At 32.8% G+C, this 22,838-nt stretch overlaps 4 protein-coding genes across 4 annotated transcripts; 2 read left to right on the plus strand and 2 right to left on the minus strand.

Annotated features, from left to right (window-relative positions):
* Positions 1–1,609: 1,609 nt before the first annotated feature.
* Positions 1,610–5,682, minus strand: LOC108323904 (E3 ubiquitin-protein ligase MIEL1). The gene is made up of 13 exons (XM_017556723.2): positions 5,382–5,682; positions 4,757–4,821; positions 4,568–4,655; positions 4,414–4,470; positions 4,261–4,293; positions 4,040–4,117; positions 3,839–3,882; positions 3,705–3,745; positions 3,008–3,090; positions 2,793–2,884; positions 2,630–2,699; positions 2,443–2,484; positions 1,610–2,063 (listed from the first exon to the last, which is right to left on the minus strand). The coding sequence occupies exons 2-13, from the start codon at positions 4,804–4,806 to the stop codon at positions 1,938–1,940; spliced, it is 804 nt and encodes a 267-aa protein (XP_017412212.1). The 5' UTR covers positions 4,807–4,821; positions 5,382–5,682; the 3' UTR covers positions 1,610–1,937.
* Positions 5,683–7,033: 1,351 nt separating this feature from the next.
* On the plus strand, positions 7,034–8,430 carry LOC108341372 (FK506-binding protein 4-like). Its single transcript, XM_052871713.1, has 3 exons — positions 7,034–7,727; positions 7,879–8,072; positions 8,147–8,430. Exons 1-2 carry the CDS (start codon positions 7,232–7,234, stop codon positions 8,040–8,042), a joined length of 660 nt encoding a protein of 219 aa, XP_052727673.1. The 5' UTR covers positions 7,034–7,231; the 3' UTR covers positions 8,043–8,072; positions 8,147–8,430.
* Positions 8,431–9,786: 1,356 nt separating this feature from the next.
* Positions 9,787–18,803, plus strand: LOC108319646 (ISWI chromatin-remodeling complex ATPase CHR11). Its single transcript, XM_017550852.2, has 25 exons — positions 9,787–10,092; positions 10,360–10,488; positions 10,604–10,707; positions 10,933–11,036; positions 11,532–11,629; positions 11,754–11,933; positions 12,026–12,247; positions 13,507–13,641; positions 13,725–14,007; positions 14,105–14,178; positions 14,287–14,507; positions 14,595–14,682; positions 15,139–15,232; positions 15,314–15,502; positions 15,867–15,898; positions 16,014–16,090; positions 16,178–16,267; positions 16,352–16,421; positions 16,523–16,577; positions 17,188–17,246; positions 17,344–17,509; positions 17,768–17,946; positions 18,060–18,278; positions 18,361–18,456; positions 18,532–18,803. Exons 1-25 carry the CDS (start codon positions 9,901–9,903, stop codon positions 18,547–18,549), a joined length of 3,174 nt encoding a protein of 1,057 aa, XP_017406341.1. The 5' UTR covers positions 9,787–9,900; the 3' UTR covers positions 18,550–18,803.
* Positions 18,804–20,052: 1,249 nt separating this feature from the next.
* On the minus strand, positions 20,053–21,196 carry LOC108330065 (probable serine/threonine-protein kinase PBL7). Its single transcript, XM_017564528.2, has 3 exons — positions 21,061–21,196; positions 20,602–20,984; positions 20,053–20,519 (listed from the first exon to the last, which is right to left on the minus strand). The coding sequence occupies exons 1-3, from the start codon at positions 21,179–21,181 to the stop codon at positions 20,154–20,156; spliced, it is 870 nt and encodes a 289-aa protein (XP_017420017.2). The 5' UTR covers positions 21,182–21,196; the 3' UTR covers positions 20,053–20,153.
* Positions 21,197–22,838: the final 1,642 nt, after the last annotated feature.

Raw genomic sequence — 22,838 nt, forward strand, 5'->3', positions numbered from 1 at the left:
TACTTTTATTAATTTTTTTGAAAATATTAAATTTATTTAAATTTATATTTTATATTTAAGTTTATAAAGTTGTTATTTTTAAACTAATTTTAACATTTATATAGAAATTATTAATATATAATGTTATACAAAAATTTGAAATATAAATTTATAAATCTATATAAATTTATATACAATTACTTAAAATATAAATTCAAACAAAATAACAATATTAAAGTTTAATGTAATAAAATATTAATACAAATATATTTAAAATTTTAAAATAAATTTTAAATAAAGTTTAATATAAATTTAAATAAGCTTAATTTTTTAAAAATTATTTTAAAAAGTTTCAATTTTAATAAAAATAACAGTATAATATTCATATACAAATTGAATGTTATTTAATTTGAAAAGAATTAAATTATTTTATTTAAAAATAAAATTTAAATTTAATTTAATTAAATATAACAAATAGCCCAAATTGAGATTTAAATAAAAAGAGACCTGAAAATTAAAAAAAAAAGAAGTTAGAACTAATACGAGACATATATTTAATATTATTAATATAAAGAAAGAACTTAATTATTACATATTTTAAAAAATAGAACCTAACTCGGACCTATTAAAATATAAAAATCTAATTGAAATTTTCTAACAAATACACAAATCAATTAAATATTTTAATTTTATTTCTTTTAACCCGCTTGCTTCGCATCCAAAAGTAAATAAAATAAAACTTACAATAACTATGAATATTATTTTTTTTACACATTGTTTATCTTTTGTATTTATTTTATTTTTATTATTTGCTCTAAGAGGAACTACATGTAATGAATAGTTGATAAGGCACTTTTTATTGTATATAACTGTTGAAAAAGAGAAGAATGTATTTATGATAGTGTAGAATAATACCATTCTGATACAAAAAGCTCAATCTGTATTCAACTTTCTTCCCCATATTATGCATGGTAAGTACTCAAGCATAACGTATTGTTGTCATACGAATTCCAGGTGCAGCATCTTGGCGTAAATTTTGAACGATCTGTTATTGTAAATTTTGGAAATTGCTTTATTTATTCTTTTCCTTTGAGCTTCACTCACCCTACTTTTATAAATAATATATAAACTAATTTTTCACATACATTAACTATCTTAAAATAATTTGTTTTCAAATTTACCGTACCAAAACTAATTACGATAACAATCCGTGATATCAATCGATCATTAAAATTATCTAACCTTTCGACTTGTTTCTAACACTCTTGACGTGATAATTCTAAATGAAAATATAAAATCAAATAAACCAATCGAATCTAAATAAAGAAAAATGGGATCAAAATTGATTTAAAAATAATCCAATTAAACTCTGAATGTTACACAACGGTTTCTTCTATGAAATTGATGTACGAATTAGCAAGAATAAAAAGTCAGAGGAATGCATCTGAAAAAAATAGTAATACCATTCCACAATGTAGAAATGAGACGGTGAAGTCAATAGCAAAAAGACGACTATTTCTGCTTTTTATGAAATCATGGCTGGGAATAGAGTAATCAAAACTAATAACAATCACTGTCTACCAATCTGCGAGACAGACCTAAAACATGATCAAATAGCATCAACCAAATTAAAAAAAAGCACTGCGGCAGACAATGCAATCAATCATCAAGTATCAATACATCATCACTACTATTACCTGCAATTTAGAGGGAGAAAAAAGTTCCCCCCCTATTACAGTATAGCATGAAGATATTTATGTCTGTCCAAAAACCAAGAGACAACCAATACCACTCCACATGTTGGTGGTCGAAAAATAACCTGAAGAAACTATCTAGGACACAACATAATAATTATTGTTGATGCTGAATTTAATCCAATAATCCTCTGAAATAAACCAATGTGCTAACTTTGATTTTTTTTCCCCTCGTACTGTTCAAGTTGAATCACAAGAATCCAATCATTGAGGAAGAACTGGAGGCGCAATTGAGCGAGTATTATATGAATTGCAATGACCGCATTTATGGCCAAGAATATGGAAGTTAACTTCTGTTGTGTCATTGCAGTCGTTACATAGTATCCAGACCTGCAGGGAAGCCTTCTTAGCCTTTTGGAAGGTAGATGCTTAGTTATATCGAGATATACACGTATAATTGATTTGCATATGAGGATTTTGTGTTATCATTTTAACACATGACATAATTACATGTTAAAATGCCATATATCACGAATATCATACGGGTAAGTTTTCTCATAAACATCAACTTCATTCTTTTTTTTTCGATAGTTTTGCTTAGAGATTTCGCTCCACAGGCATAAAGGACAAAAAATGCACATTCATACTCAAAAGCACCCTCATGGCCAATCAGTGCATTAAGGGAAAGGTTAAATCAAGTAGGTTACTCAAAGCTGAAGATAGAAATAGGTAATTATTATTAGAAGCAATTCAGAGGATGAAACCTTACCTTCCTGTATCGATAATCTTCAGGCATGATAGATGCTTCAATCTAATATCATATGACGATAAAAACATCAGAAAGACATCTTAAGTGAACGGAAGCATAATAATATTTTTGACTAGACAAGTGCACGATGTAAAATCTATAAATCATTTAAAGAGAAACATCCATGTGCTGTGATTTAATCAGCTACCTCTTCATCAATTCTCTTCCACGTCCTGGACATGTCCACCACCGACTTGGAGCATATGGGACAGCAATACCTAAGCCATGTAAAAAAAGCAAGTTCCTTGTTAAGCATATGTCATGCTCATAGACTAAAGAATTTTTCAAAGACTTAAGGATAAGGAACTCACCTATCACGATTTACCATCTCGTGGTAACATTCTTGGTGCATTGTATGACCACATTTCATAACAACCGTGTCTTTCAATGAATCAAATAGATACTACACAAAAATAATAAAGTCCCAACATTAACAAAGTAATCTAAGGTTTTCAATGGAAAATGAAATCCTCTGTTTGGCAGATACACCAAATCCAGGTAAAAAGGAGGGAAATAAAGCAAGCACCTCATAACAAATGGGGCAGTGATGCCTCATTGAGTTCTCCACACATAAATGATTATCACGCAGACCAATTGAATAACAAGACCCTGTAGAGCATAGTTCATTACTACAGAAGTCCTTACACAACAAAAAGAGCATTGAGCAATGTATTTCCTTTAGCTAACAAAGGAAGAAAAAAATAATTCCATTCAATAGCTAATGTGACATGTTATAGGATCAGCAGCCAAATTCATACATATAGAATAATCAACCGTTGAAGAATGCAGGACAAGTCTTTATAAGAGAGGGCGCTCTGTTCAAACTCTACTCTAGTATGAACCAACAAGACGTAAGATCAAGCACACCATCACCAAAACAAAATTTAGTTAGTTCTACAGAACGTTTAAAACTGACTAATCACATATTTAAAATATATATATATATATATATAATACACCCAAAGGGTTGAATATAAAATGTTCCTTTGATATTGATAAACCAAAGGTGTCAAGATTAAACTTTACTAATTACAATTACTTGAATGAGTTAAATCTGATCCAGTATCATCAACTTATATATTACATAAAACAGTGACAGGCTCTAAAATGAATTGAGACTGGTATTAATATATCCATTTTAAAAATGACCAAACTCGGGTGGGGGAGGAATTCAAAAGCAAAGTAAATAAGGTACAAAGGCAGACTTGGTGACAAATGCATACCACACTTCTTGCAGTGGAAAAAATTTTCCCGACCACCAACCCTGTTTCAAATTTCCACTACTTAGTTCATAAGGCACAATTTAGGAAAACTTAATTGTGAATATGACATGACAGAAGGATATACTCAAACACACCTGCAGATCCCGCAATCATCACAATGAAACTGCTGTTTCTCTGTCTGCAAATGCAAATTGATTAAACACTTATTATCATCGTCAGAATCCAAAATCCAGGACCGTACAGCAAGATCAGTCCAAAGTAGAAGTACATCAATCACATTCAAAAACTAAAAAACAATCCAATACTGCCATTTATTAAGTTCGGTAAAGCATTACATCATCATCGAAGAATTTACATATGTTGCAGAAATATTCTCCCATTTTGACGCCACAGTTAGTGCAAACTTGAGCGACCTTCAGAAGAAAAATAAGAGGTTAAAAAAGTGTGAAAAGGGGGTAAATAAAGTCAGGAGCTTATCACAACCACCCTTCTGCAAAAAAAAATCAAGAAAATAAGCAATTGAAGTTTTAAACCGAAATTTGGTTTAAATACATACAGATTGCTCAGTGTCACAAACTGAACAAACAACCTGAAACAACAACAAAAAGGTGCAAAAAGCGCATTAGTTTCATCATCCCGTATTCATCGCTAAGAAATAAAGAAAACAAATAGAAAACACAGTGCAATATGAAATGCAGTGTCATCGTACTTGTTTAACATCTTGGCGAACGAGTTCGTGGCGATCAAATGAATTCTTCGACAAACTCTGATTGGAAAAAAAAGAGAGAGTCAAAACCCAGTTTATATAAGCGTATAAAGGAAAAACCTTTGAACAAAAGTAGAAGAAAACGAAGGCGAAATACCGCTTCCTCGTTGTGACAGTGACGGCATGAATGGATCTCGTTGCAGCAGGGGGCACGTATCCTGCATCTTCTCCTGTAATGCTTGCACCTATTATCACCACGGTTGAAACAAAAAAAGTTATGAATATGTTAAAAATATGGAAATAAAAGAGATTCAATAGGCAATAGGAATAGCGAAAAAAAAAATACCCGTATTTCATCTTCCCAAAATCAAGACGTTCGTTGACAGAACCTTCCATGAGTTGGTGTTTCCTCTGCGCGAGACAGAGAAAGGGAAGATGAGAGTTTCTTGGTTGGGAATTTATTAGATTATGCCGTGCCGTGATTCCCAAAAGTGAAAGGGTTAAAAATGGAGTAGTCTCTTTCACAAACACGACACCATTTTCATTTTTTAAATGCAATATAATAATATGAAACAAATATTTTCTCTGCTTCGGTTTTGAGCAGTAATAGATTGTGGCCACCTGGGATGAGAGAGAGAGAGAGAGAGGGAGGGGGAGAGGGCAGACAACAAGGGTGGCTTCAACAAGAGAGGATTCCAGAAAACCAACCCAATCGTCACAGATTCTAGGGTTTAGATTTACTCTTTCCCGATCAAAGATCAAGGTTTTTTTTTTCTTATTCCCTATTTGCCCTCTGGCCTCATCCTCTTTTCTCACCAGAATCAACACGTGACGTGCTAGGGTTAATCATGTTCTTCGTGTTATCGAGTCCAGCATTCACAGCCAACTCCAAAATTCCATTAGAATTAGAATGACTTAAATTGATTTCAACGACGAATGGTTGTTTATTTGTTGTTTGATTTTGAAAATACCTAGGCGGTGAGGTACATGCGAGTGTCTGTCCCCAAACCACGAGTATTTCCTATTTCTTTAAATTGCAACGGGGAATTGAAGGCCAGCGGTTGTTTCCGTTTCTGATGATCTTTTTCTGATTCCGGTAGTGGATTGTTGTGGTTACAGCGGAGGCATCACCGTGTTGTGGTAGTTACAGATCTGGTGGGGCTGTCTGGCAGCGACGCTGTCGACATGGCGGCGATAGCGTAAAATACGCACCTGAAGGAGAGAGAATAGACGGGAACAAATTCGGAAAGATAAAAGAGAAAAAAATCTCAACCGTCTATTTAAAAATCTACATCTTAAACGTAAAAACCTTCTCTTGCGACTAATCTAACTATAACTGTTAAGGAAATAAGTATTTTGACAGAAAAAAATTACTGGCACTTTACAACTTACTTTAATAATATAATAATATATATTTAGATTTTAAGTTGAAAGTAAAACTAAATATAATTAAAATATTATTGATTTTGGGTTGTGAAATGTATGTTTTTATTTGATGGGTGTTAATGTAATACCACCTAACTTTTAATGCAAAGTATTTCCACTTGTGAGTTTCGAGGGCAATTCCAAATCATTGAAATTCATATTCATAGTATAGATTATTATTTCCTCACTTATTCATAGTATAGGTTATTATTAATGCAAACTTTTAATGCAAAGTTTTATACTTAAAATTATAATAAAGGAAATTTCAGATCTCGTAATTTCTTTCAAGACTTGCTTGTGACAGAAGTGAAAGCAAATAAACTTAGAAAAAGACATTCATGTGTTAGAATTGTTTATCTCCTTGTATAGTCAGGCTATATCTTTTTCCATGAGTCATGCTATATAAAAAACATTCATCTAAGCTTTATAATGGAAATATAAATTAATGTTTCCAAGTTGTAAAGTGCAATTTCAAGATAATAATAATTTCTATAAACTTTTAATTTTAGTTTTTCTTGTACTTAAAATATTATTTTCTATTCTTGTTTAATCTGGTATTGGGTGAACATCCTTTTCATTTCTTTTATAGAACGATACGATCGGTTTCTTTTTCCAACCTTATGAGATGTTTATTATTTACATCTAATTTGACTTTATTTTAATATACATTTTTAGGATAATACTTATCATTCATTTTTTTTACACATATGATAAATATTGCACACAAAATTTTTATTTAATTATAAAGTTTATTTAAGTTAATTTTTTAATTTTATCATTTTTATACTTAACCAAAATTTAATTATAAAAATTATTTAATTTAATTTTATAATTATCATAATAAAAAGTAAACAAACATATTATGTTTTGACCAAATAGTTAGGAAGTCCTGATTTTTTCTATATGAATGAAAATATGTATACCTAAGATGAATATGTTATTGGACCTAAATAAATATTTTGATAAAACTTAAGAAATAATTACTTCTGCTTATCAAATATTGAGATCCATGCATGCATTGAGGGGAGTGGAACCGAACCAAGAAACAAAGAACATTGGAAATGTTGTAGGGTTGCATGTTCCCTAGTGATTATCATTATATTAATTATTAAAAGCATCAATGGCATTGGTCCAAAACAATTGTCATTCTCAGGTTTCTTCGATGATAACAACTAAAGTTGTCTATAGATGACAGCGAGAAAAACGCTTTATCTCCCATTTACATCTATTCATCCATGCAGGCCATTGCTCCACCGCTAAACCATAACCAACACAAACACCATCTTCCTATAATAATCACTCTCAGCACAGATTCATCTTCACATCAATCTTTTCTATTTTCCTCTCTCTGTACTTGTCCTTTTTTTCCACAACCAATTAATCACCAAAAAAAAAAATGGGTTGTGGAAAATCTAAACTCAGTGCTGTTGCCACCACCTCCCTCCTCAGCAAGAAATCTAGCGTTAATATCAAGGAAACCGATGCAAAATCAGTGGACAAAAGCAATGATGTTAAAGTTGAAAATGTCAATTTGGAAGTTGAAGAGAAGAACAAGGAAAATGTCGAAGACAAGGATGTTGGTGAATCCAACAAAGATTCTGCGATAGCAGAGGTTCAAGAAGATAAGGCATTGGAGAAGAGCCATGAAGCTGAAGAAAACAAGGCACAGGAAACGTTGGTTGCCGAAGAACCAAAAGAGCCTGTGAAGGAGGACAAAGAACAAGAAGTGAAGGATGCTGCTGTTGCTGTTGTAGAAGAGGAACAACAGCCAGAGGAACAACAACCAGAGGAACAACAACCAGAGGAACAACAACCAGAGGAACAACAACCAGAGGAGCAACAACCAGAGGAACAACAACCAAAGGAACAAAAGGGAGATGAAAATGAGAAAGGTTAGAGGATGAATCTTACACATCATGTTATTGTAAAAAAATATAATTTTTTAATTTATCTTTCTTCTGTTTATTCCAAAGTTTTTTTATTCTGATGATGCATGACCTCTTCGATTCTGATCATTCTTGTTTACAATATTGTACCTGGCAGAGGATGTCAAGGGAGATGATTTGGTGAAGGAAGAACAAAGCAAAGACACAAAAGAAGAAACCTCGGTCAAGGAAGAGGAAGTTAAGGAAACAAAAGACGAGGAGAAGAATTTGGCTAAGGAGGAAGAGCCTGAAGTTGCAAATGTTTCAACCACAACCTCCTAAGTGAACAGAAAGATTTGAATTTTTGAGCAGGTAGTTAACAAGAATTAGAATATTAATCAGTGAAATGACAACTTGAATTTGATCGAAACATGCTTGTGTTGCAGGCACGAACGAGCCAAACAGAAAAGGATGAAATTGGACGAGAGTTACATCACCTGAATTGATTATTCTGGTTGCATTGCAAGTGCAGGGTGTTTCCGGTTCTATGTTAGACATTTTCTAAAGATGATTAAGATGGAAATAGCTTCAATACGGTGCCCAGTGTTCAATTATGTCTATGGTGATTAGCTTTTGTTCATTTTGTGTTCGTCTTGCATTGGATTTTCCTTTCCTCTGTCCTCTCCCAACATTATACTATTATAATATAATACACTCCAAAAGAGTTACTATTTCCTACATCTTCCACCGTTTCATCTTCCCTTCACTTTATAACTTTATATATAATTATTACATAAAATAACTTACTTACAACTATTGTTTATATTATTATGAAAAAAAAATACTTTGTATAATTGTCAGAAATTAAACTCAATAGAAAACCTTCCACCGCTGTGTATGATACTCAATTTGTGTACCTATAGTTTGTTGTTTGTTTAATCAATGTTTTCAAAAACTCAACCAACATGAATTGCTTAAAGCAATAATCACTGGTTTTGATTAAATATTAACAACGACACAGTGTATAAATATTTTCAAATTTTAAACAAATATAATATGGTAATTTTATTCCACCTAAAGTTAAAATTGAAGCCTTAAAACGATCAAAATAACTATAAATATTTAAATTAAATATATATTTATATTTATATTGAATTAATAAAATATAACAATGTCCATTACGATAACAGGTTTACATATACAAAATAAATTAATATAATATAACATTACATGAAAATAAGATAAAAATATATATCATCTGGTATAAATAGCTGAATTTCATGCTTTATTACAAAGTAATGGTTGACGTCAATTTATAAATTCTATTCAAAATATTTTTCGCTTTAAAACTATTTTAGATTAAACTGAAAAATAAAAAGCTAAAATCTTGGTATCACCAGGTTAAATCGATTTTGTACATGATCTTTTATAGGTTGTTCGTCGGTCAATTTATTATCATAAAATTTGAAGCAACCCAGATTTCATTACCATAAAAAAATTATATATGCTCATGTAAAGGCAGTGTTTTTTTTTATTTGCCCTGATAATAAATTGAAAAATTTGGAAAAGATTAATGACTTCTTAAGTAAACAAACCTAAGAATATTAAAAAATATTTTTTTTATGTGACTTTAGTATTTATATTGTAAAAATGATAAATTTTTTATGACTTTTCCAAATTACATACATTATTTCTGTTATTCTGAACCATAAACCTAAATTATTATTTTAAGTTACTGTTATATAAAAAGGAAGCATTTTTGAAATAAAAATTTGAAATAAAGTATTGGCTTATGAAGTACGAGCACGGGGAAAAGAAAAATAATCACATATAAAATAGTAAAAAGCAAGATTGTAATTTAATGCGTAATTTATAATTCAGTATGAAGAGAACAAGAATCACAATATAGTTTTAAAGTTGGGCTGAGCAAAGCCTAGAAAGAGTGTGGCCCAAGCCGGCCCAATTCCATGTATGCAAGCGGGAAAATTACGTTTCCCGAATCCCATTATTGGCGCGAAATATTCGGTTCGCTTCCACTTTCTTGGAGCCGCAGATCCCACTATTGAAATCTTACGGTCACAAGGCCTTTAATCACCTAACCCACAATTTTTCTCAACACGCTTTAAAATAAGTATTGCCTCGCTTTCTCTCTCTACTCACGACACTCTTCTTGAAACCCTTGATCTCTACAAAGGTACCAATGGGGAGGCCCTCCAAGACGCAGGTTTCCAACGACACAACCTCCGACGAGGAGGAGGAGGACGTCGCCGCCGACAACCACCAGATCGAAGACGACGAGGAGGAGCTTCAAGCGGTGGCGCAATCCGCAAGCTCCGACGACGACGATAACTCTCCGGACGAAGCCGCCGATGACGACGACGATAATAAACAGGTAATTTTTAATCCTGATGTCTGTGTTTTCGTCTGCGGCGTTCACCGATTTCGTCTTGTGTACTGCATTTTCGTGTTTACTTTTGCGCTAAATTTCTTCACTGCCTTCTTATATTTTCCGTTTCCTACTCCTTTGGATTTCGCTTCCTGAGCTGCATTTGTTGTTTTTGTTTGTAACCTGAATTTTGTCTCTTTCACTGTGTGTCTGTTCCTTGAAATGGGGTTTTCATGTTGTGTTTTGTTTTCTTTAACTGTTTGGTGCTTGTAGGATGAGAGTAATGTTGATCCTGAAGTTAGCAAGCGTGAGAAGGCCAGATTGAAAGAAATGCAAACGTTGAAGAAACAGAAGATTCAGGAGATATTGGATGCTCAAAACGCGACCATTGATGCTGATATGGTGTGTATTGCTTATTCACTGTAAACTACTGAGATGCTATTTATTTAATTTTATATTATGTAGTTAATTTGCTTTATAAGTGAACTATTGTCATATACTGTCATGTTTGATGTAGAATAATAGAGGAAAGGGCCGATTGAAGTATCTCCTCCAGCAAACTGAGCTGTTTGCCCATTTTGCCAAGGGTGATCAATCTTCTCAAAAGAAGACAAAAGGAAGGTACTTTCTGAAATGTCCTGAATATCCTATACTTTGATAGAGGAATTGTATTTTATGCCTCAAAATGTTATCTAAATTGTTGAAAAATGTTACCAAGTGACAGTAAGTAATCACAATAATAGATGAATGAATGACTTTTGCGTCTCAATTTCTAATTGTGATTAATCTGATGCTGACTCTGTATTTAAAAGAACTTACGCTGCATTAAATCACTGTCTATTTTAGGGGTCGCCATGCATCGAAGGTCACTGAAGAAGAGGAAGATGAAGAATACCTAAAAGGGGAGGAAGATGGTTTAGCAAACACACGGCTGGTGTCTCAACCTTCATGTAAGCACTCTTTTACTTGACGCCCATACTTGCATGGGCACACCATTCTATTTTAGGTATTAGCATTTGCTGTTATGCTTGTGCCTGCTCCCCTTCTTTCCTCTTTCTGTCTACATATATCCTTTGATCGTGGGGAAGAACATTGGGATGTGGCTTCTGTGATAAATAATACTTGTTAAGGATGCATTGGTTGACAAAATAATTTATGCAAGTTCTTTCTAGTGGTTGAAGACATACTTTCTGGCTAGCTGGTTTTTATCCTCATGGCTGCATGAGTTCTAAATTGAACACAGCCAACAAACTAATATTTTTTTATTTTGTTTAAACTTTATGTGTATTTTCTTACATATGATTGGATTCTTGTGTGTGGCTGTCTGGTATAATGATATACTGCCCATGGTTTTGTTTGTCTAGTGTGTTGATTCTTTGTATTCATATCGAATGTTCTTGAAGCTTTTTGTCTCTTGAATTTGACATGGCTTATTTGTTCAACAGGTATCCAAGGGAAGATGAGGGATTACCAACTTGCTGGGTTAAACTGGCTAATACGATTGTATGAGAATGGTATAAATGGAATTCTAGCAGATGAAATGGTAAGTAGCAGACGATTGTCTCATAAATCTCTTTTAAATAGCTGCCTTGTGATGTGTACTTTGATGAGATAACAAGGTTTAATAAAAGCTATGATGAAATATGAATAAATATATTGTTTTGCAGGGGCTTGGAAAAACCTTGCAAACTATATCTTTGTTAGGCTACTTACACGAGTTCAGAGGTATAACAGGTCCTCATATGGTAGTTGCTCCAAAATCTACTCTTGGAAATTGGATGAACGAAATTCGTCGCTTCTGCCCTGTTTTACGTGCTGTAAAGTTTCTTGGCAACCCTGATGAAAGGGTGAGACCAGCTTTGCTGGACCCAATTATTTGTTTAAAAATACAATCATGTTTGCTTCTGACACTTTGGTTTAATGGTTTAAATAATTGCAGAAGCACATAAGAGAAGAGTTACTTGTTGCTGGTAAGTTTGATGTGTGTGTTACAAGTTTTGAAATGGTAATCAAGGAGAAGTCTGCTTTACGGCGATTTAGTTGGCGCTACATTATTATTGATGAGGCACATCGAATCAAGAACGAAAATTCTCTCCTGTCGAAAACAATGAGACTATACAACACGAACTATCGTCTTCTCATTACTGGCACACCATTACAGGTATAGGTTGCTGTGGTTATAATTCAAACTTGTTTTAGAAGAGATGAAAATTGTGTTGAGTGAGTAGATATGCCAGTTTAGATAGGATTAGGAATGAATACGTCTGAGATAACAGCTGGAAGTGCACCCCTTCGTAGAAAAGATAGTTCAAAATTACCTTGGGTGGTGTTACCATGTTGGAAAATATCTGCAGTAGCCCCAATAACGAAATTGGACCAGATGGAGGATAGCCTAATCTCTGTAGGCTGAGAGAGAGACTGGTGAAAAAATGAGATGTGAAGCCATTAAGAACAGTCTAGACATAATTTATGACAATATAGTGACCTCATTTGAACCATGTGGCTAGTGCTAAAAGAATGAAATGCACTCTTTTGTTATCTTTATTATTGTTATAGCACTTTGTATTTAATTTATTGATTTCTTGGAATAGAAATGTCACCATGCCAATCTAAGTACTATTATCTATAGGTATGAGGCTAACGAATCCTCAATTAAAGGAGACCGTTCTATCTGTTTTCTAATAGATGGTGGGCTGAGTTGTTTAGTTTCTGATGTCAGTCTTTTATTTTCATCGATTTTTTTGGTTTAATGGAAAGAGCTGAATTTCCCCCCAATATATATTTGTTATTTCTTCCTATTATTTTTAGATTTCAGACCCTTTTTTTGGGAAACAATGCTTTTGTTAGAATATGCAAGAATTGTCTGTACTGCTGCTTAGTATATGGTCTATTTGCAAATTTTGTAACTCACGTGCATTGGTAGTTTTTTATCTATGTTCATATTATTGTTGTGTAAATTAAAGCGCCGAGTAATTATAACTTTGGTTAAATTGGTAGTCTTTTTAATTGCTATTTTGTTTTATTTTAATGCTTTATGTTTCAAGCCACACATTGGCCTTCTTTAGATTAACTTTTCCAACAGGATTTATAGGAGAAAAAAAATTAGAAGAAAGCATGAAGTAAGCTTATTCATTAGCTTATGCGTAAGTTAATTTTATAGAAGCTCTTTCATATACCCTCTAAAACCTTAATTTAATTTGTGCATAAGTAAATTTTAGTTATGAGAAAATTCATTTCATTTTTTTCTTCTGGAAGTCCTTTTGAAGAAGTTTGACCAGACAGATCCTTTATATCTTATAAATATTGGTTTTGAGGTCTGGCTTATTTAAAATCTGAATCTTAATTTTCTTTCGCTGTTTACGGTTAATGATGTGAATTCACTTGAGAAATTAATGCGGTTCATTTCTTTTGATGTTCCAGAATAATCTTCATGAACTCTGGGCTCTTCTCAACTTTCTTTTACCTGAAATATTTAGTTCTGCTGAAACTTTTGATGAATGGTTTCAAATCTCTGGTGAAAATGACGAACAAGAAGTTGTTCAACAACTGCACAAGGTAAGCCTTTAATCTTCATCTATCTTTAAGGGGCTATTGTGATAACATAATAATAATGATGTTTTTTGTTGTGTATGGTTAAGGTGCTCCGTCCATTTCTCCTTCGAAGGTTGAAGTCAGATGTTGAGAAAGGTTTACCACCAAAAAAGGAAACAATTCTCAAGGTGGGCATGTCACAAATGCAGAAACAGTATTATAAGGCATTACTTCAGAAGGATCTGGAGGTGGTCAATGCAGGTGGAGAACGGAAACGTCTCCTAAATATAGCTATGCAACTACGAAAATGTTGTAATCACCCATATCTCTTTCAAGGCGCTGAACCTGGTCCACCCTTTACAACAGGAGACCATCTAATTACAAATGCTGGTATACCTTGTTTTCTTTAAGAGTACTTTAAAGTCTCTCTTTGGCTGATCAATTAGATCTGAGATAATGACAGTTTACAATATTATTTCACTTGCAGGCAAGATGGTTCTTCTGGATAAGTTACTTCCAAAACTAAAAGAGCGTGATTCCAGGGTCCTTATATTTTCACAGGTCAGTTTTTTGTAAGAAAAAGATTCTTGTAATTACTTAGTATGACTGTTACTTCATTCAACCTGGTGTATTTGTTCCATGTTTTCCTAATTCCTGGCACTTCTCCAGATGACTAGGCTGCTAGACATACTTGAAGATTATCTTATGTTTTGTGGATACCAATATTGTCGCATAGATGGTAATACTGGTGGAGAGGATCGGGATGCTTCCATTGAGAATTTCAACAAACCAGGAAGTGAAAAGTTTGTCTTCCTGTTATCTACTCGGGCAGGAGGCCTTGGCATTAATCTTGCTACTGCTGATGTTGTCATTCTTTATGACAGCGACTGGTGAGTATTCTAGTTGATTGTCAGCAGCCTTTTGATTTGTGATAGTACCATTAGTTAAAGTCTAAATGATTGTTGGTTTCATAACAGGAATCCTCAAGTTGATCTGCAAGCTCAGGATCGTGCTCATAGAATTGGCCAGAAAAAAGAAGTTCAAGTTTTTCGATTTTGCACTGAGGTTTTTAATTTTTTACTTTATTATCCTGTTCATTAGTTAAATTTGTCTTGAAATCACTGATACTAGCACTAGATACATAAATGAGATTTCAATTGGCTGTGGGTACAAAATAATTCTAAAAGTTGTTAGTTTCTTGCTCTTAAGTTACTACTTCAAGGGATAAAATTGATATCTATTTTCAACATAAATTAGAAGTGCTAAATTAGAATAAAGACACCAAGCTTCATAACTAAGCAACTGTAGATACAATAAAATACTACCAATCATTGAATAATGTTATATTGGCAGATAAAGTGTAAAAGTTATTAAAAAAATATGTGCCTAGAAATTATGAAGATATTCAAGATGTGGTTGATGCTGCTGGTATAACAGCCATTTTCGTGTCAAGGTGTTTCATGGTTTTTACTATCTATATGTCGATGTCTCCTTATATCATGTTAATTGCATTGCATGCAGTATACGATTGAGGAAAAAGTCATTGAAAGAGCTTACAAAAAGCTTGCACTTGATGCTCTGGTTATTCAGCAAGGCCGATTAGCTGAACAGAAGAGTAAGGGTTTTCGGGAATTGTTTTATTTTTTGTTCCAAGATTTATGGACTATATAAAATGGTACAATCTGTTTGTGTGCAGCTGTAAATAAAGACGAGTTGCTTCAAATGGTTAGATTTGGTGCTGAAATGGTTTTTAGTTCCAAGGACAGTACTATTACAGATGAAGATATCGACAGAATTATTGCTAAAGGAGAGGAAGCAACTGCTGAACTTGATGCTAAGATGAAAAAATTTACGGAAGATGCTATCAAATTTAAGATGGATGACAGTATGCAACATTTCTACCTATCAAATTTAAGATGTTTTCTTTTCTGAATTCCTGTTTACCAATTGGTTTGGTGTTTTGTTCTGCACTTTTCTAGCCATCATTTAAGCGAAAAAATAAATGCTTTGCATCATTTTCATTGTGTGGTTTATCCCTCTGAAATGTCATCCTTGTGATTGAATAATGAAGTAGTTAATTTAATAGTTCTTTGTTTTGTATGTTAGTTCCTGTTGTAGATGCATAAAAGATACAACACAGTCACAATGTTCATCAATGCAGTTTTTTTACTCCTGTTTAGGTAGTTAATATTGCTTTTTAAACTTTACGAAGTTTGAAGTTACTGATGTTTTATATTTTCATTTTGTAGCTGCTGAGTTGTATGATTTTGATGATGAGAAGGTAAATTGACATTTTATCTTTGCTCAATATGAACCATGTTTTTTGACATCAACCACGTTGCATTTATCATGTTATTTTAACCAACCTCTGGATGTACTTTTTTCTTTAAATGCAGGATGAAAACAAATTTGATTTTAAAAAAATTGTGAGTGAAAACTGGGTTGAGCCGCCAAGAAGAGAACGGAAGCGCAAGTAAATATTACCCTTTCTTTATATCGAGTCAGTGATTTTTTGTTGTCACTAATTTATAAATTAATTTATTTGGGGATATGACTTCAGTTATTCAGAGTCTGATTATTTCAAGCAAACAATGCGCCAAGGTGCTCCAACTAAACCTAAAGAGCCACGCATACCTAGGATGCCTCAATTGTAAGCTTCTCACAAAAGCCTTTCCTATATTTTTTAGCAATAGTGCTTTTATTTGAACCGAGTTCTCAATTCTGTTTTCTTCAGGCATGATTTCCAGTTTTTCAACACACAAAGGCTGAGTGAGCTGTATGAAAAGGAAGTTCGTTACCTCATGGTATGTAACCTAACTAACCTAACCTTACTGATTAGACAAGTCTAAGTTTAGCTCTTTCAACGTGTGTATAACTGGTGCTTACATTGCTTAAAAAATTTCAGCAAACACATCAGAAGAATCAGTTAAAAGACTCCATAGATGTTGATGAACCTGAAGGTATGTAAATTACTCAACAGAATGTTGTCTCCTCCCATATTACGATCTGTGTATAATTAATTAGGTAGCTACATTACCGTCTGTCCCAGGACAGAGGGTAAAAAGAGTAATTTTTCTTAGAAGAAAACAGGAATATGAAAATAGTTAAGAATGATTTTTGGGAAAGGGGCATTCAAATTTGTAGCATTTGTGAAGCGATAATTATTTGTGGATAGAATTCTATTGTTTCTTTGCTGTCATTAGACATGACAGAAGCATTAGCTTACCAGCAAAATAGACTAAACGTTTTGGGTGAAGCTGAAATGCATTTTTTTTATGTTTAGGACATGTTTGTCTTTTAAAATCTTAAAATTGATAAATGATGTGCACAACTAGTTTACAATAGTATCAGAAAGTTAATGGATGAAAGATGTTTCTAGGAGGCTCACGTGTAATTGTTTATCACCCTAAAAGAAAGTGGTTGTTTTACATTAAATTTGTATGGCATCCTTTGGAAAAAGGTAATTGTAATTTTTAAATATAGAGGGTAGAGTATAATTTAAACATCCCTAAGATGGAAACGTAATTTAACCTTGTCACTTCAATGATGCCATGCGTGTTCACTTTTTAGAGGTTGGAGATCCATTAACTGCTGAAGAGTTAGAAGAGAAGGAGCAGTTGCTTGAAGAGGTGAGCAAATTTGCATTATTATTCATACATAAACTAGGATTTGATACAATTCTGTTCATTGCTAAACTTTTTTGATTTTGGTATTCGATGATTAAAGGGATTTTCGTCATGGAGCCGGAAGGATTTTAATGCTTTCATTAGGGCCTGTGAGAAGTATGGTCGAAATGATATAAAAAGTATTGCTTCTGAGATGGAAGGAAAAACGCAAGAGGAGGTTGAAAGATATGCAAAAGTTTTCAGAGAAAGATACAGGGAATTAAATGGTAAGTTTATCCAATGCGACAGTTATCTATCATAGAACATCATAAAAGCTAAAAGGTACTTAGCAGAATCTAATGAGAATTATAACAAGTTACATTCAAGTTTCTCACTGAATGACTACGGGTTTGTTATATGGGCCGTATGGTTTCCTACTAAAATATGAAGTGTCTTATGCATGTTAAATTGCCAAGTGAAGCTTGAATTTAGTTTCCCATTAAAATGTCAGGGGTCCTGATTTGTTATTTACCCACTGTATGTAGATTATGATAGAATTATTAAAAACATTGAAAGAGGTGAGGCGAGAATAACCCGGAAAGATGAAATCATGAAAGCCATCGGGAAGAAGTTGGACCGCTATAAGAATCCTTGGCTAGAATTGAAGATACAATATGGACAAAACAAAGGGAAGTTATACAACGAAGAATGTGATCGATTCATGGTACCAAGTTTTTGCTTTATCCCCCAAGTTTTTTTGTCTTTCGTTTCTGTTCATATCCTTATCAGGTGTTCACCTAACATAATAGTGCGTTATCTGACTATAAAAAATCGCAGATATGCATGATTCACAAACTTGGCTATGGTAATTGGGATGAGTTGAAGGCAGCTTTTCGTATGTCTCCCTTATTTCGTTTTGATTGGTTTGTCAAGTCTCGCACAACACAAGAACTTACTAGGAGGTGTGACACTCTCATTCGGCTGGTGGAGAAGGAAAATCAAGAATATGATGAGAGGGAGAGGCAAGCTCGTAAAGAGAAGAAACTTGCGGCTAAGGTTTGTATTTTGAACTTATTCGAGATACTTAAATTTCGTTTATCTCAAGTGTTGTTGTAACCAAGTTTGGCGAACATTGCAGAGCATGACCCCGTCGAAGCGTTCCATGTCTAGACAGAACGATAGTCCCTCGGTGAAGAAGCGGAAGCAGTTAACCATGGATGACTATTTAAGCTCGGTATATTCCTATTTCTTAAGTTTTATATTTCATCATTGGGATTTTCCAGATGCTGACCGTATGGTATTGTGACAGGGAAAGAAGAAAAAATAAATAGGTGAAGGGGAATGATATATGATGTGGCCTAGTTGATATTTTAGGTGATTGGCTGGTGTGCTTCCCAACCCCTTGTAAATTTACTAACACCAACCGATAGATTAGATGCCCGTTTTATTTTATTGCATCAAGTTCAACATACGAGTCCTGAACTTGAAATTACTTGAGCTGTACTTTTGCTTGTGTTTCAGTAACTGTTCTACTAGATTTGGAAATCGAATGCGGCATTAATCATTTTATCGCTTTAGTTATAGTCCAGTCCACTTCAGTTTGCTTTCTCCTTCATTTGTATTAGAAGCTGAAACATTTTGTAATTATTTCAGAATCCTAGTTAGTCAATTGAGTTTCTATCACCTCCTATAATAAATCAGTATGTACCTTTCAAATTTGTGTGGTATTTATTAACATATAAATCCTTTTTATTAATTACTAACATTATTTTTTTTCCTATAATAATTGTCTTATACATTAGAAGTTATATTTTTTCTCATTAAATAAAATATTTTAATTATTTTACTGAATGAAAAAAATTATTTAAATATCACACAATTGTTACTAATTTTAAAGCCATTAAGATTGATTATTATTTTTATGAATTTGTTTGTTTTTTTCGTTTTCCTGTTCATGTTGACTTAATTCTTTTCCAGTTGACATGCAAGAAAATAATTATTGTTTGTACGTTTTCTCAACGAGCATTTGAAAATAATTTTAACTATTGATAAAAAATAAAATTGATAGTAAAAAATAATCATTAATTAGAAAATAATAATTTAAATCTAATTCACATCTATCAGAAACCGTGTAAACTATACATTTTTAATTGTGAGATTGATGGATTAACATCAAAATATTTCTATTTCTATCTTTTAGTTTTTTTTTCAGAAGTCATACTTCATGTTAACGACTTCTAACTTTTCTGCTTTCGTCTATCTTTTTCTTCATGTTTTCATAATTTTTTATTTAATAATGAATTAAAAATAATATTTTAATTTTCTTTTACTCTTTAAAATTTATGGTTTCTTTTATTCTATAAAAAATATATTTATTTTAAAATTTTTGGATAATTGCATTATTAAAATTATATATGCAAAATTTAAAAAAAATGTCAATATTTTTTTATTAAAATGTCATTATTAAATTTTGACATTATTAAAATTATATATGCAAAATTAAAAATTCTAATAATATTTTTAAAAATATAGGATAATATTTGAATATTTAGATTTTAATTTATTAATCGAACAATTAAAGTAACTTTTGAAATAAAAAGAAGTTTATCTGGAAAAAAAATATATAAAACATAAAAAAGTGAAATCATGTTGGATGCGACTTTGTTAAGAGAAGAATAAAAAAATTAAAAAAAAATAAAAACAAAATTCGTGTGAAAACACAATTTCTGATTAAATGCAAAAGTTATCTTTCGAAAACATGACTTTGAAACCATATTTTAAAAAATTAAATCCGACATTCTGTATGATGATTGCATTAAAAGGGCCTCATTTCTGTTCTTGATATGCATGATACTATACATGGAAATTTAGTTTTGTAAAGATATGACCTTTTTGCAAAATCTAGCAGAACAAATGAATCGGTATGTTTAGTCATATCTCTAGCATTTCTATGTACCCAACTACTTGCTTTCCACTATCTGCACCATAACCGGTACTGCCTCTCTCAAATTCCCCTTTCTTCCGTTCTTTTTCCAATCCACTTTCTTTTCTGACAAGAGATGGGTAGAAGAAAGAGCATGGATGTCGACCCCTTCTGTTACACTGTTTTTGCTGTGATTCAATGTACGTTAGAGCAGACACCACTTCCCGTATCGTAGGCCTTCTATCAGCTTTTTCATGCAAACACATAGCTGCAATAACAATCGCCTGATTAAGCCATTCCACTGGATAAGACCCGTGAAGTAGAGGATCCACCAATCTATGATACTCACTAATGTCCTTCAAAATAGGTTGTGCCTTCCAAAACACCACCAGCAGAGTTAGATCAAACATCTCAAAAAAAAAAAAAAATCAAGTTTTTACAAGGTGAAGAACTCACCCACTTAACAAGATGGCACGTTTCAGGGGAACGACTCTTATCAATGGCCTTACGCCCCGAAATGAGTTCCAGAAGGACCACTCCCAAACCGTAGACCTTACATTCCGGAGTTAGGTTGCCGGTGACTGCATATTCTGGGGCACAGTAACCATATGTTCCCACTAATCCTGTTGAAACATGACTGCTATTACCAAATTTCGGTATCCCAAAATAAGACAACTTGGGATGATAACCCTCGTCCAGGAGGATGTTCGATGATCTGAGCTCTCCAAACATCACAGGAAGGTCTCTCCAAATCTCCAAATACTCCAATCCCTTTGCCACACCGCTTGCTATCTTCATCCTTGTATTCCAGTCAAGTGGTTCCCTGCCAAGAGGACGATCTGCACCAACACAATCATCACTAATCAAACCTTACGGAAAAGTAAAATGAATATGCATAGAATATATATCTCTTACCGAATAAATGATTCTCCAAGGACCCCAACGGCATATACTCGTAAACAATGAGCCGCTGGTCACGTTCGCAACAATAACCAATCAGTGTCACAAGATTTGGGTGATACAAGAGAGACAGCATCTCAACCCCGGTGACAAACTCTTGGTCTTCTTGTTGGGAAATTTTTTCAAGCACTTTCACAGCAACATCCTGCAATGCAATGCATGGATGGATTAGAAATGGGAACTCACACAGCATATATATTGATAATTAGTCTTCGAAGATCTTAATTATTACTTGGCCGTTTTTGAGTTGACCTTTGTACACACTCCCAAAGCCTCCTCTACCTAACAGAAGTCTTGACCTGAAATTCTTTGTAGCTGCTGCAAGCTCTCTGAATGAAAATGCTTTCGCACGTTTAATGGCAATTGGACTCTCTGATCTTGCTCTTCTATCTGATTAAATAATACGGTATAAGTAGGCGCCAATAGAAAGTATTGAATTCAAAGCTTGTAGACAGGCTGTGCCATTATGTTGATACTGCAAAAGATTATGCAGCCAGAAGGTGTAAAATGCATTGACAATCATCTTTTATAAGGAAAGCCAAGACAAGGGTGTGCATATTGCACAACAATCAGTTAAAGTGCGATTTCAGCAGTTTAATTATCTTGCTTGGATTGTAAAGTATTTAGTTTCATCTCAGCAAACTTAACATTTAACTTGTGTCATTCTTATTTCTTGTGCCTCAAGATCGAAATTCATCAAACTGATGAATAATATATAAGATGAAAGAAACCAATAGTTTCCAAGAAAAGCATGGTCAAGATTCAAGAAAAAAGAAAGAAAACGAAAAAAAGAGGAAAATTTAATGCAACCCTGAAAGCAAAGTGTGTAGGAAATAGAAGGAAGAAGCAGTTAATGGAAGAAAGATAGAAAATTTGTTGTGACCTGTGGTAGAGCCAAGAGCAATAAGTGTTCTTTCCTCAGATTCCTCCATGGTTGTTGATCCATTAAGGCAAGAGAGAACACAACCCATATCCAAATGGAAGAAAACCAATCACACTCTGTCTTTACCTTCTTCCTTTCACTCTCTGAAGAAGATCTTTAACGCTCTTTCAAGAGACTAAGAAACTGAAAACGAAGTATAAAATACAATGTAATGACAGTATATATAGATGGAGTGCGCTGCTATAAGTACGTGAAAGTATTGTTGATTATGATTATATTCCCTCCAAATTTACGTGAGTTAATACTATTAGTATTTTTTTTTCTTAGACACTTAAAATTGTATAATTTCAGTCTCAGGATTTTAATTTAAATATATTTATATTTATTAATTCATTAGTATATATTGTTAATTTATTGATATTAGTTTCAAAATTATTAAAATATGTTTATTAATAAATTTTCATTATTGATTTGTAATATTAATATCAATGAAGTAGAAATGTCATATATAATTGATTTCTTTATAAAACTCAAATTACACATTTGCATAATTATAAAGAAAAAATAATATATTTAATCATTACATGATATTAAATCTTACTAATTCAAGAAGTTAGCTATGCATCCATAACCAATTACAAAGTTAGATATGATGACGTGAGATGAATTTAGTTTTTAAGTGTACTTTGTATAACTTGCACCTTGTTTATATAAATTTAATCTGTAAAAGAATTATATATTTTAATATTAAATGAAAAGACAAATATTCCATGATACAACACGGTGATTTGCAAGAAAGGTTATTTATTAAGTATTTAGGTAAATCTTTGAACTTAACCTTTATAATTAA

This window comes from Vigna angularis, chromosome 1 (genome assembly GCF_016808095.1).
Source record: "Vigna angularis cultivar LongXiaoDou No.4 chromosome 1, ASM1680809v1, whole genome shotgun sequence".
Taxonomy (NCBI): domain Eukaryota; kingdom Viridiplantae; phylum Streptophyta; class Magnoliopsida; order Fabales; family Fabaceae; genus Vigna; species Vigna angularis.

What these genes read in the sequence shown, in the direction of transcription:
- LOC108323904 (XM_017556723.2), bottom strand. Translation starts at nt 4,806, where the DNA reads ATGGAAGGTTCTGTCAACGAACGTCTTGATTTTGGGAAGATGAAATAC. An exon ending in GATGATTGCGGGATCTGCAG is followed by an intron (nt 3,746 to 3,838) that starts GTGTGTTTGAGT and finishes AATTTGAAACAG; the next exon opens with GGTTGGTGGTCGGGAAAATT. An exon ending in ACTGCCCCATTTGTTATGAG is followed by an intron (nt 2,885 to 3,007) that starts GTGCTTGCTTTA and finishes ATTTTTGTGTAG; the next exon opens with TATCTATTTGATTCATTGAA.
- LOC108341372 (XM_052871713.1), top strand. Translation starts at nt 7,232, where the DNA reads ATGGGTTGTGGAAAATCTAAACTCAGTGCTGTTGCCACCACCTCCCTC. An exon ending in GGGAGATGAAAATGAGAAAG is followed by an intron (nt 7,728 to 7,878) that starts GTTAGAGGATGA and finishes TGTACCTGGCAG; the next exon opens with AGGATGTCAAGGGAGATGAT.
- LOC108319646 (XM_017550852.2), top strand. Translation starts at nt 9,901, where the DNA reads ATGGGGAGGCCCTCCAAGACGCAGGTTTCCAACGACACAACCTCCGAC. An exon ending in TTGGCAACCCTGATGAAAGG is followed by an intron (nt 11,934 to 12,025) that starts GTGAGACCAGCT and finishes AAATAATTGCAG; the next exon opens with AAGCACATAAGAGAAGAGTT. An exon ending in TTTTTCGATTTTGCACTGAG is followed by an intron (nt 14,683 to 15,138) that starts GTTTTTAATTTT and finishes CATTGCATGCAG; the next exon opens with TATACGATTGAGGAAAAAGT.
- LOC108330065 (XM_017564528.2), bottom strand. Translation starts at nt 21,181, where the DNA reads ATGCTGTCTCTCTTGTATCACCCAAATCTTGTGACACTGATTGGTTAT. An exon ending in CTTGGAGAATCATTTATTCG is followed by an intron (nt 20,985 to 21,060) that starts GTAAGAGATATA and finishes GTGTTGGTGCAG; the next exon opens with ATCGTCCTCTTGGCAGGGAA. An exon ending in CGTGCCATCTTGTTAAGTGG is followed by an intron (nt 20,520 to 20,601) that starts GTGAGTTCTTCA and finishes GTGTTTTGGAAG; the next exon opens with GCACAACCTATTTTGAAGGA.